The following is a 13,320-nucleotide window of genomic DNA, read 5'->3' on the forward strand; positions in this document are numbered from 1 at the left end:
GGGTTAAAAGTACTTTTGCTACTAATACTTGAATATTTTAAAAAATGTTTACAATAGTTTAGCCTAGAATTAAACAAGAGGAAGGGAACAGTACAGGTTGGACTGCATTCAAGAAATTACCAAGTTCTTAATGACTCCAAACTTTTTCCAGAAACAAAGGTCTTTCTTTTCAATGTTATTATTCTATTAGTGTTATGTGTTTTTTCTATGAAACATAATAGTCTCCAAAGAACTGAAAATGAGTATCATACATAAGGTAATGGGAGAAACACAATACATAACAAATAATAAAGTTTGAAGAAGGCAGGGAATAAAAGATATCATTAGCAGAATTAAAAATGAAGAGAGACTAATCCTGTAACAAGAGTGAGAGAGAATAAGTAGAAAGTAGTCCATCATTCTATCACTATAAACTCAGAATAAAGTCTCTATTGGAATGACTTTCCCTGTGGAATTTTAGTTTATGGAATCCTACTTGTCCTTCCTCTGAATCTTTTGAAAAGTGCTCTTCTCGGGATAGCTAGGTGGTGCAGTGGATAGAGCACCAGCCCTGAAGTCAGGAGGACTAAGTTCAAATCTGGTCTCAGACACTTAACACTTCCTAGCTCTGTGACCCTGGGCAAGTCACTTAACCCCAATTGCCTCAGCAAAAAAAAAAAAAAAGTTCTTCTCTTAATCTAAGATTCACACTGGATTAACTAACTTTCTTTCTCACAAATTTTAAGATGGAATGGGTCACTTGATCCTAAATAACCATCACTGGTATCCCAGCAACTAGTTCCTCCCTGTTGGTAAAAAATCATATTTCTCATTTATTGCTCTATCTTTTGAAGGATGAGATTTTCCTTAAACCAAGTCAAGAAATTCTGCTTGTGGCAAAAAGAGAAAGTTCCAATAGATATATGAGTGACTTTTAAGTTCCCCATAACTACTATATCATATCACTGTCCTAGACTAGTATAAATAATAAAGTATGTATGTACTGAATGGATATAGCTTATTCAAAAGCAACAGCAGAGTTAAAAAGTAATGTGGAATAGCACTATCTGTTGGGAAGACATACTTTAAAAGGCAGTGCATTTTGTAGGGGAATCACTCATTAAAAACTGACCAAATTTTAAGGTCACAGAACATAAAACAGCTGATCTGGAGGGAATGACAAGGATCATCTAATATAATCCTTAAATTATACAAGGGGAGAAAAAAACCCCACTCAGAGACCCAAAGAGGCAAAGTGGTCATATAGCCAATTAATGAATGAGCTAAAATGAGAATCTAATTCTCAAATCTTTGGACTACAATTTTTTTCTTTATTTTTAACTGAGTTTAAGTCATTTGCTCAAGACAAAGTTGCTTAAGAAAAATACCTCTCCAATGTTATCACTTACTTAGGTATTCTAAAGTACCTAATTAGAGTCAGAAAAAAAAAAGAGAAAATAATTTACCTGCCAAGCTGAAAAAGATGTTGAATTGGATACAACTGTTTTTTGCAGCTCTTCCAGGACAGCATCTGGAAGATGTTTCTGTGCCTGCAGTAGAGGTTTACACTGAATTTGCCTTAAAAGCAGGAAGACAGCTGGTTGGTCATGGCTACTTTTTAAATGCTAAAAATAAATAAATAAATAAAGATCAGAAGGACAACGAACAATTTCTTAAATTCCAAATACAAAAAAAAAAAAAAAAAAAAATCATTGCTACTTTCCCAAGTGGAAAAAAATTCTCAAAGAATATAGTTTAGTCAATAAAATAATGAAAGTATGTTCATTCTTTAAAAGCAAGCCATTAACTCTGCTATAGTATGGAAACTTCAGATATAATACAGAATATATCATCTAATTCACTATTCATTAGTCAAATCAGTATATGGTTTTTTTTTTTTTAAATAATCATCCTGAAATAATAAATTCTAACTCTAAATGTTGAATTACATGTATCATGTAGGAAGATAACATAAATGACATAGATATCAGCTTTATTCCCAACAGTGGTAACAGAGTTGTATTGACTTGTGTAGTTTGCCTTTTAAAAGCACATGTCGGTGGCCTCCAGCTTATAAATGGTTGACAAAGTCTAGGTATTCAAAAAGCTTGCACCTCATTTTTTCAGCTCGAGAAGAAAGGAGGAAAAAAATAGACAATACCCTAAAAAATTAGAAAGAGAACAAAAAAGTCCTGGATCATTTGGAAATCTTTGAGATCAGAATTGTAGGAAGAAAAGAAGTTGGGGGAGAAAAAACACTGTATAACTTAACTCCCAAGCAAGGCCTGGACTGCATAAGTAGCTTCTGCCCTAAAATATATTTCTCTGAACAACCTAAAATTTCATTTTTTTGTTTCACTGTCTGAAATACTACCAAAATAGGGATTTTATAAACCCATTTTAAATAATGTAAACATTACTAGGAGAATAAGAAGACGCCATTAGTACTTAATATGAATGAGTTCAGCTAGATACTTAAATATTAAAAGAGAAAAAAAATGGTGATCTTTTTAATGGCCTAGGGAAGTGAATAATAATAATAACAGCTGACACTTAAGTGATGTTTTAGGGTTAGAAAACCTTTCTATATAATGTTTGATTTGATATAAATAAAAACCTTGTGAATTTAGATTATAATCCGTATGCCCATTTCAGGGAATTCAAGTGACCTACCCTTACTGGACAACTAGTGAGAGTCAAGCATAATTAAAGCCCAAGGCTCAGATACACCAAGTGCCCATTCCACTACATTTAGGAAGCAAAGAGTACATAGGAGTATCAATTGAGTAGGATGCTTCATTTGAAGCACAGAATATTAGTGAACAAAAAAGGTCAATATCAAAGACAAAAAAACTATCCAATTCAAAAATTTTGTCTGGGTCAATCCAGGAAATGTCGAATACATTCCTTGTCTTTCCCTTTCTCTTCTATATCACAAACGCCTCTGCTGCCAGTACTCATAATCATGGAAGGATAGTTACTGCTGTACTTCAACTGTATTATGAAGTATATAAGCTTTGTAGACTTGGGAACTTGCCAACCATTTATGATATTAGGGAAAAAAAGTTCTAAGTTCCAACAATCAATAGATGAATTTTTGGAATTTCAAACTAACCAAGTCTAAATGATGATCATATTAAATTTGAATAAAATTAATTAGCTTACATAGGTTCAAACCTATAATGTCTAATTAATTTCGATTTTAACCCAACAACATCAAATTAAAAAAATTTAACCTGTTGAAAATAGTTAAGGAACAACTTTAAAATAGTTAGGAAATAATATAGTTATTATACAGTATAATATAATAGTATAATATATATATTAAAGTTTTATATATATATATATACTATAATTCATATAGTATATATATAGCATACTATATGTAATATATATAATAAAGTTAAGAAATAATATAGTTATTATATAGTATAATGTAATAGTAAATAATGTAGTATAGTTAGGAAAAAAAAATTATCCCATTCTTACTGAGAACTGATAATTATAAAAACTTCATGAAGATATCCCCAAAAACGCTTTGAAATTTCCTCACACTATAAGTACTATTAACCCATTGTTCCTTCATTTTTATAACATAACTAAATTTGATTTAATCTGATACTCTAATTTATAACCTCAGCGCTAAGATCTCAAAAAATGATAGTCTGGAAGTAAATAGCTAATCTAACCATAAGTGGAAAAAGTTAATTCCAAATCACCATACCTTAATGGAACATATTTTTCCATCAGCGGGGATTTTTCCCTTTCCTTCCATCAAAGGGGAGATTCAGAATTATCAATAATCCCCCCTTACATGTCAAAAGATATAAAAAAGGTACATTTTCTTCATCTTCCTATACTATTTCCTTTTACTCTAACATGAGATTTTAAAAATTCAAATGAAAAGAACACATTTATCTTTTATTAATGTCAAAGTCTTGCCAGGGTGGAGACACCCTGGTAGGCCAAAAATAATAAGAAAAAAGGGGGAAATGAGAGGTAATATAACATACTGCACTGAATAGTGTGGAGTAGTAAAGGTTTGAGTTTAAATCCTACCTCTACCATTCACTAATTGTGTGACCATGGAAAAATTACCTAACTTCTCTAACTCTTAAGCAGCTTTCTATGTTTCCTCCAACCAGGTGTTATTATAAAAGTAGAAACAATAATTATAGAGTATGCTTTTCTCCAAGGACTTCAGGTAGTGAAAAGTCATTTCATTTTAGCCTATCACAGTACCTTTGTGCAGAGAGCCTCAGCTTCGGAAATTTTCCCCTTTTCTATTAAACCAGTGAGAGCTTGACAAAGAGACCACTTTTCAATAGTCTGAACATAACTTTCAGGAAGGTTTTTTTCTTTGACTGTAAAAAAAAACAAATTTATTTTTCTTTTCAATTTTAACTAAAGTTTATACAAAATTAATCAGCTGTTAAAACTTATCCATTATTATCATTATGGAAATGTTAATAGGGAAGAAAATTTCCTGCCCCATGAACGAGAGTCCTTGCAGTCAAAGCTCAAAGTGTCAAAAGCTTGAGGATGCTACATGTGGTTGGAAGATAACAACAATGCATATCTTAATATACAACATTGCTGTGCTCAGTAATTCTCACATGAAATACATGAATGCCTTTCTATTTGGATAATTGATTCAGGAAAAGACTATACAACTGACTGAATCTACAGTCATCCTATGGCTACCCTTGCTCCTAAACCTTAAAAAAAAAATGGTATATTTATCTTTGATCTCTAATTTCGAATACTCTAAAAAGCTAAAGAGTAAATAGATAATAAACACTATCAGAGAGGCACCCTAAAAAAAAAGTGAGTATAAGAAACATTACTATAAGCTTGAAAAAGGCCTGTGAATATCAAAAACAATCTGTCTCTCTCTCTCTCTCTCTCTCTCTCTCTCTTACATATACCCACACGCATATCCACATTCCCCCCCCCCAACACCCACATACCCACACTCACCCCCCCACACACACACAAATTTACATGATAATTGACAGATAAGGATTTGGAGCCTACCCTATCCTACTTGTACTTTTTATACAAAACTAAATCATACTCCTACCTAATTATACTACAAACTGCAGAATCGTTAATAAATCAGAAAGGAAATATAGTTTAATATCCCTCCTGCCATAGCAAAGTGAAAGTTTTTTAGGACAGGAATTATTTCATTTTTGTCTAAATCCCCAAAGTTTACCATAGTATCTGAAACACAATAGGATTTAAATGTTTGTTGAAGTTAATTTTATTAATATATCTTTTAAGACCTTGAGGACTGGTGAGGCAGCTAGAGTGAAAGATAAATGTCTGGCACCAAAAAAGTTCTTCAAACTTCTCATGTTTAAGGACTTAATTGGCCTCATCATGACTGGGATACTCAAAGGCAGTTAGGGTTTATACACTCTAGACTGAAGCATCTGGCTCTTTTCATCTACCCTACATATATACTCTACATATGAAGTATAAAACGCTATAGTCCCTTATCATCTAGCCAACTGCCTAAGACTCAGTTATATATATGTTGCCTCCCTCCCTCCCTCCCCAATCAGGCCAAGTTAAGGACTCAGAGGGCTCTGAGTCAGAGGCTACATGTTTTCTCATACCAATTACATGAGTTGTTATGTCCAATAAATTAATCTGGACACCTTCAACAAAAGTATTGTTAGATCAATTTGGGTGGATATAGCTGTATTTCTCTCTTTTTTAATCCACAAACCCATCACTAGTCTCTCTTCTGAGTCTATGCTATTGATGTGTCATCTTGACAATCCAGTGGACTGAATTGTTGCCTAAGAATATCAGAGGAATAAAAACTATGGGGAATCCTTTGTTCCTCTAATGGTCAAATAAATATCTAGGGAGGAAAGAACCATTAATATAGAAAGGGTCATGAGACAAAGAAAAGAACAAAACAGATTTATATTATAACAGTTACTTGTATATGGAACATGAGTTTGAAAAGGCTTAATGATTTCATCAATGTGGAAAACTCACTACAGAAACTTCCTCTATCAAGAAACGAAAATATATGTATGGCTTAATAGGTAAATTCTAAGGAGTTACCTGAAGCATGAAAAGGTTAGGTGACTTGTAATTCCCACAGTAGGCTCTGAACTCATGTCTCTCTACATTAAAAAAATCAAGAGTTCTATCTACTATATCATCTTTCTTGCATATAATACTCTGAGTTATTGGCCACTGATTAATACTGAATTGCTAAGGGTTTCAAACAACTGAAAAATTCCCAAAAATTCTATTTGAAAACCAGCAAGCTGTGTTGTTACAATCCTATAACATATGATATATAACTCTTTAGTGTAATGTAAGCAAAGTCAGAAGAGGGGGGAGGGAGGCAATCAAAGTTCTAGTATTAAAGACATTTAAGAATTATACTGTACTAAAGTAGATATCCAATTTTTAAAATTAAAATTTTAAGTTATCAAATTTAATTTATCACGATAAAAAAAATCCCAACAATCATATTACTTATTTTTGATGCTTTAATTTAATTCTGCCTTTGGCTTTTTGCTTTATCAAGTATCACAATCTTTTCTAAAGACAAATATTGTAGCGCCATCAAGGAAACTGCTTGTCATCAGCTAACTATTATTAATTGCTAAGAAGAAACAGAAAATGACAGAAGGTTGACATTGGTCAACAAATTATAGATAATCTGGGGATAAAAGAAAAATTACTGCTTAATTAAAAACCAGAGTAATTCATTTATAATACTAAACTGGTTAAAAACAAACCAAAAAAGTGCTTATTATACTTATTAGAGTGAAGGACTTAAAATATTAAAACACAAGGACAAGGAAAAGGATTTTGATGTTTCTACCACTTGTAAATTTCTCTCAGAACATTATTAAGTACACTTGTTTAGATTAACTAGATTAAAAACTTCAGAAATAGTCAAAAAACTAGTGTTAGGTTGGTTCCACCTTTTTTTTATCCTGATGATTCTCAATAAATTTGCTAATTTACAACCCCCCCCAAAAAAAAAAAAAGATCAATCAAATTACTAAGACCTTTATTTTAGTCATATTGCAATAGGTAAAATAAAATGTAATTTTTTCCCCCTAAAATAGGTAGGTACAGCTGTTAGTTTTAAAAAAAAAAAGTTTTAAGATAGATATCAAATAACCATTATAATTAAAACACTTTAAGAAAGGCATTTTACACAATAATATATTCCAAAATTAATATTTATTTCTTTGCACTTAAATAACTAAAGTTCAATACCTAAATTCAATCTAAAAGTTTTCAACTAAAAAAAATTAAAAAGTTTTTTCATTTACCTGTAGCAGAAATAGTGGTCAACTGTGCTATGTCTAGCTCTGTCCTCTTTGGCTGTGCATTATTTAAGAGAGCCAATGTGTTGTCAGCATAACAGGCCGCCATTAGCCCTGCCCAGACAGCAGGATCATCTAAAAAACAGAAAAAGTAATGAAACATAAAACTTCATTAATATGACAATTTACTGTAGGAAGAACCTTAAAAGACACCACATTTGTAAACAAAGGAAACCATTTTAGATCCTGAAAATCCTAATTGAAGATTTCAATGACTTTAAAGAATTTTGACTAATTAATGTCACAATACTGACAAAAACCAAAAGAAGACTGATTACAACATTTATCACTCAAGACATACTAATAATTCATTCATCCATTCCTACACAAAGAATGAGACCACCTTAAAAAGTTCTGCTTTTATAAGTCTTCATAAGTAGTTTATTTAGATAATTAGGTTAATAAAAAGTAACTACCTTTACTGGGAAAATAAAATACTAATCCTAAGGATAATCACTCAGTAGCAATATCCTCAAATATAAATTAGTAATTAAATTCAATAAGTATTTACTAAGTATTTTCTACAAACCCTGACACTGTGTAAAGTCAAGTCCTGGATGTAATGATACATAATAAGGAGAAATACCCTATTAGAAGAAACAACATGAACTGAAGAGCAACTGGAAGTGCAGTATGATGGAGAGGTCATTAGAGTTAAAATCAGCCACAAACAATTACTAGCTGTGTAACCCTCGGTAACCCACTTAAACATTCTGTGCCTCAATTTCCCCATCTAAAAATAAAGGGTTTGGATTCACTGGCTTCTAAGGTCCTTTCCAATTTTAAATCTATGAGCCTGATTCAGTTCTATCCTCTTATTTTACAGCTGAAAAAATAAAACCCAGAAGGGGTTAAATCATTCAACTAGTATCAACTTTGATATCAAAGATCATTTCCCACCTGGACGCTCTCCTGGATTTCATCATGGTCTCAGAAAACATCATCTTGAAAAATCATATCAGCTCTGAAACTCATATCCTTTCTAGGGTGAAAAGTGAACATTGGTGAGCTCCTCTCTCAAGCTCCATTTAAAGAGGGTATCTAGGGCAACCAATTCATTATTTCCAACCTGGCTGCAGGATTTCATTACATCCTGGTATTTCCGCTAACGCTTAATACCCCTCTCTTTTTAGTAGTTGACTTTTCCTCATTAGATTGTGAGCTCTTTGAGGGCAGAGACTTTGCCTTCTTTGTATTCCTAGTAACAGAAAGTAGGCACTTAATAGAAATTTACTATCAAATGACAAAGATGAGATTTGAACTCAGGTCCTAGAAGTCTAAAGGCTCTTTTCACTTGGGCTGAACCTTGAAGAATGTTAGGGATTATAAGAGGTAGAAGTAAAAATGAAGTACATTTCAGATATGGGAGATAAATTTGTCATTCCTTATTTTTTCCTCTAGGAAAAGGACTGAATCTAAGAGCTGTCAGGTTATTAGAAATAAAAGCCTAAAAAACTAATATCTAACATATTATCCCTCATCACATGTCGGGGATCCACATCTACTTGACTTTCCACATAAGTAGGAGTATTTTGTTTATTAATCTTGTGAAGAGCAAATCCTTTTTTGAGAAATGTCAATTTCAATGAAATTCCAAATATTAAGCAACGTGGACTACATACCAAGAATCCAAGGACTTTCTTGAAAGTTGTTGCATAAATAATGAATGGATCCAAAATTTTCCATTTCATAATTTATTCTAATCTTTCAACAATTTTAATTGTACTATTTTTTTTTGCCATACCAACAATTAAAAAACCTAAACTAAAAAGTACTAGTTTAAAATGTTTTTAAAAATCTTTTGAATGCCAAGAGCTTTTTATCAAATATTTCTAGTCACTATATTGTCATCCAATATATCTATCATTCATCAAGTGACTGAGATCCTTACGTACTTGACTTTAATGTAAGAAAAAATGTGGCTAATAGCGAGTAAACTATTAATTTTGTGCAGATCAAATTATGTTCTAAGAAATACCAAGTGAGATGAAAAGTTCTAAATACCAAGTCAGTTACACACAACTACATGCAATTTCAGTATTTCCAAAGAATTTAGACAGTTCCTTGTAAATAATAACACTCGAACCATAAAAATTACTGAAAATATGCCATCACTCTTAAAACCAAATAAAATAAAGCTAAAAAGAATTGGTCTCCATTTTCTAAACATCATTCATTCTTTAGGTCACAAAATGTCTATAAACTATCACTTTGTTCATTTTAAACACCACAAACATTTCTGCAACACAACCAAAAATTCTTTAAAAAATCTAAAGAAGGGTCATCATATACTAATTTCAGGAGTCAGGGTAACAGATAGAAAGTGTAAAACCTACCTATATCTATAATTAAATGGGATGAGTTGGAGCAGTATGTAACTATGAGAAAGTCAACAATGAAGGCTTATTTTAAGAAGGAATCTTTTGTAATTTAGACTATACAAACACTAAAAATATAACTCATATCAATCAAGCAATGAAACAAGTCACAAGCATTTATTAAGCACTAATCATGTGCTAGGCATTGTACTAGAGGCAGGTATACAAATAAAGGAATGAAATAATCCCTATAATGGAGCTCAATGTGAAAGACAACAAATACTTGTGGGGTTTGGTTTTTAGGGTATTTAAAAATAAATGGAAAATAGTTTTTTTTTTAAAAAAACTTTTTTTTTAAAAAAGTAGTTTGGGAGGGAGAAAATTAGCAGTTGGAGGATCAGAAAAGATTTCATTTTGTGCTTGACTATTATCTTGAAGGGAAAGAGCAATTTTATCTATGTGGTAAAGATGCAAAAGGAATACATTCTTGGTATGGGGGACAATCAGTGCAAAGGGATAAAAAGGAAGGAAAGAAGGAACAAGCACTTACTGTGTTCCAGAAATCATACAGATATTATCTCATAACAACCCCATGAGGTAAGTGCTAGTGAAAAATAGAAGCAGTATCTCAGGTAAGAAACAGGTTAGAAAGCAGTTTGGTGTGATCATTGTGTTGGAAGGAAGTGATGTAATGTGAGACTGGAAAATGTAGTTGAGGCCAGGTTTTATAAAGTTTGAGAAAAAAAAAAAATCAACAGAAAAATTATATTTTATACTAACAGTAAGAGAAACTCCCCTAGGGTTGCCTGAGAAGAGTAATGGTTAGATTTGAATTTTAAAAAATTCCTTTAGAAACAGTGTCTAGAATGGTGACAAAGTACATTTTATCTGATAAATCAGTAAGAGAATGAGTTGCCAAAAGAATATAGAGATAGAGAAGAGGGCCTAGGATTGAACCCAAGGGAACACCCACAGTTAGGAAGTGTGATGAACCAACAAAGGAGGCTAAAATGTTAAGATCAGGTAAAGTAGGGACAGAGAAAGGTAGGAAAAGAAGGAGAAGAACCAGGAAACAGGAGCATCACAGGAATCCAGAGAAGACAATAATTAGAAGAGGTTGCTCAAATACAGCAGAATGATCAAGAAAGTTAAGTACCAAGAAAAAAGATCATTAGACCTGGACACAGTGATCATTTTGTACATAGAAGTTTCAATTAAATGATGAACTTAGAAGCCAGATTGCAAAGGTTTAAGGAGAGAAAAAATGTGAAAGCAATAAGTATGAGCAGTATTTTTTTTTTCCCTAGGAGCTTGGCTAACAGAGCTTATATGATGATAACATGAGGGGATAGTAGAATTTAGTGAAGGCTTTTTTAAAGATGAGAACTGGGCATATTTAAAGATAATAAGGAAGGAACCATTACATAGCAAGAGATTAAAGACTAGGGGAAGAGGTGAAAGGATGATTGGGGGGGGGGGGGAGGGGAGGAGTTAGCAGTAGAAGATGAATCAAAGGTACATGTTGGAGTGACTGTATTATCGAGAAAGGGAAGGGTTATAAAGGTAGGGGGAAGGGATGATATCACAAAGTTTTGATATGAGAAGTGCAAAAGAGAGAGCTCATAGGCAAATGGCCTGAGCAAAATAAAAGGAAAAGTCCTCAGTTGAAAGGATGTGAGATTCTTGAGTAGAAAGGAGAATATCTGGAATCATATATATAATGAGTGAGATAAGGAATGAACTGAGGAAGAATAAAAGGATTAAAGTTAGATGGCAGAGAGAAAAGTGTCCTGGACCTAGAACTAGGAAGACCTGAATTCAAATTTGGTATCAGATGTGCCCTGTGCTTACTAGCTGTGTGCCCTGTGCAAGTTATCCGACCTCTGTTTGCCTTAATTTCCTCAACCATACAAACAAGAGAATAATAACAGAGCCTATGTCTCAGGTTTGCTATGAAAATCAACAATGGACTCTTAACTGGTCTCCTCGCCTCCACTCTCTTTACTCATCGGTCCATCAAGTCCATGAATCCAAAGTGATTTTCCTAACCATATCAATCTCCTATTTATAAACTCCAATGACTCCCTTCTATTTCTTATTCTTGAGTCATTTCAGTCATATACGACTCTCCCTGACCCCATGCAAAAATAAGTTTTACAGATAAGGGAAAAAAAGAGACTTGCTCAGACTTGCTCAGTAGCTAACAAATGTCTGTCTAAAGCCGAATTTGAACACAGGTCGTCCTGACTCCTAAGACTAATGCTCCATCTACTGCTCCACTTAGTTACCTTCTTCTACCTCTAGGATCAAATAAGATATAAACTCCCTTTTTTGGCTTTTAAAGTCCTTCACAAAAGGTGAAGGACCTCTTATTTTTTCCAATATTATTTTATTTTTCCAAATACATGCAAAGATAGTTTTCAACATTCACCTTTCCAAAACTATTTCAAAGTCTGATTCTTTTTGTACAGCAAAATAATTGTATGGATATGTATACATATATTGTATTTAACTTATACTTTAACATATTTAACATGTATGGGTCAACCTGCCATCTGGAGGAAGGGGTGTGGGGAAGGAGGGGAAAAGGTGGAACAAAATGTTTTGCAATTGTCAATGCCGAAAAATTACCCATCTATATATCTTGTAAATAAAAAGCTATAATAAAAAAAAAAAATATATATATATATATATATAGCACAAAGATCTGCCTCCACATATTTATGTTTTACTAATCACTATCCTATTACCCACTTTCAAAAGAAAACAGATAAATTTGCTCTACTCAAAAAACAGACTACCCATGGTGATTTTGAAATTTTTTTTAAAAAAAAGAAAAATGAAACATGAATCATTTATACTTCAGTAAACCATTCAAGACATAACAATCCAGTGTGGATTATCTCCTCTATTAGCAGCCTATTTTTGGAAGATTTTTTGCTCAATAACTAGGAAGCAGTAAGACAAAAAGGACCTTGCGCTTAGTGATAATGCTTCCATACACAGCTAACTCATAGGCACAGTCTTTATGAAGCTGAATAATAGGACCAGAATGATCCACAGATTCATACCTGGAAACTTACCAAAGTATTCTCATACAACATCTCACACCTTCCCCTCTCCACCTAAATCTTAATCCTTTCAGTTCCATTTCAATGAGAAAAATGATTTCCCTCTCTATTCTTCTGCCTATATTTAACTACTTAATTTTTTAAAAATACCATAAAATATTGTGTTAAAACTGTGCTACATACAGCTCTAGAAATTTTAAGCCCTGATATTACACAGCTGTACTAGACTGCTCTAAATTTATTGCATTTTTATGTATCACAGATTATTTCTCTAATAGGTACAAATCTACACAATTAGATGTTTGATCATACCACTTTGTCTGAACAGCTGCCTATAATAAATATAAATCACCTTAGACAAGACAAGATAATCAAAGTGAACACCACAGATCCCTTTACCTTATTAATCTTTCCTTTCTAAAATGTGGACAAATCTTTGTCATTAGATCCTGTTTGTTATCAAGACTAATAAATGGTTCTGATGGACGTGGCCCTCTTCAACAATGAGATGAACCAAATCAATTCCAATAGAGCAGAAATGAACTGAACCAGCTACACCCAGGGAAAGAACTCTGGGAG

The 13,320-nt window shown here is 32.7% G+C and overlaps 1 protein-coding gene across 9 annotated transcripts in view; it reads right to left on the reverse strand.

Annotated features, from left to right (window-relative positions):
• TTC37 (tetratricopeptide repeat domain 37) overlaps window positions 1–13,320 on the reverse strand; it is a 114,716-nt gene that overhangs the window by 15,219 nt on the left and 86,177 nt on the right. For all 9 annotated transcript variants that reach the window (XM_012541374.3, XM_023496062.2, XM_023496057.2 and 6 more), the window contains 3 exons: window positions 7,299–7,427; window positions 4,222–4,343; window positions 1,446–1,604 (listed from right to left, as the gene is read on the reverse strand). In XM_012541374.3, coding sequence (XP_012396828.1) covers window positions 1,446–1,604; window positions 4,222–4,343; window positions 7,299–7,427 — 410 coding nt within the window. The remainder of the gene's footprint in view (window positions 1–1,445; window positions 1,605–4,221; window positions 4,344–7,298; window positions 7,428–13,320) is intronic.

The sequence above is a fragment of the Sarcophilus harrisii genome, chromosome 1, assembly GCF_902635505.1.
Source record: "Sarcophilus harrisii chromosome 1, mSarHar1.11, whole genome shotgun sequence".
Lineage (NCBI taxonomy): Eukaryota > Metazoa > Chordata > Mammalia > Dasyuromorphia > Dasyuridae > Sarcophilus > Sarcophilus harrisii.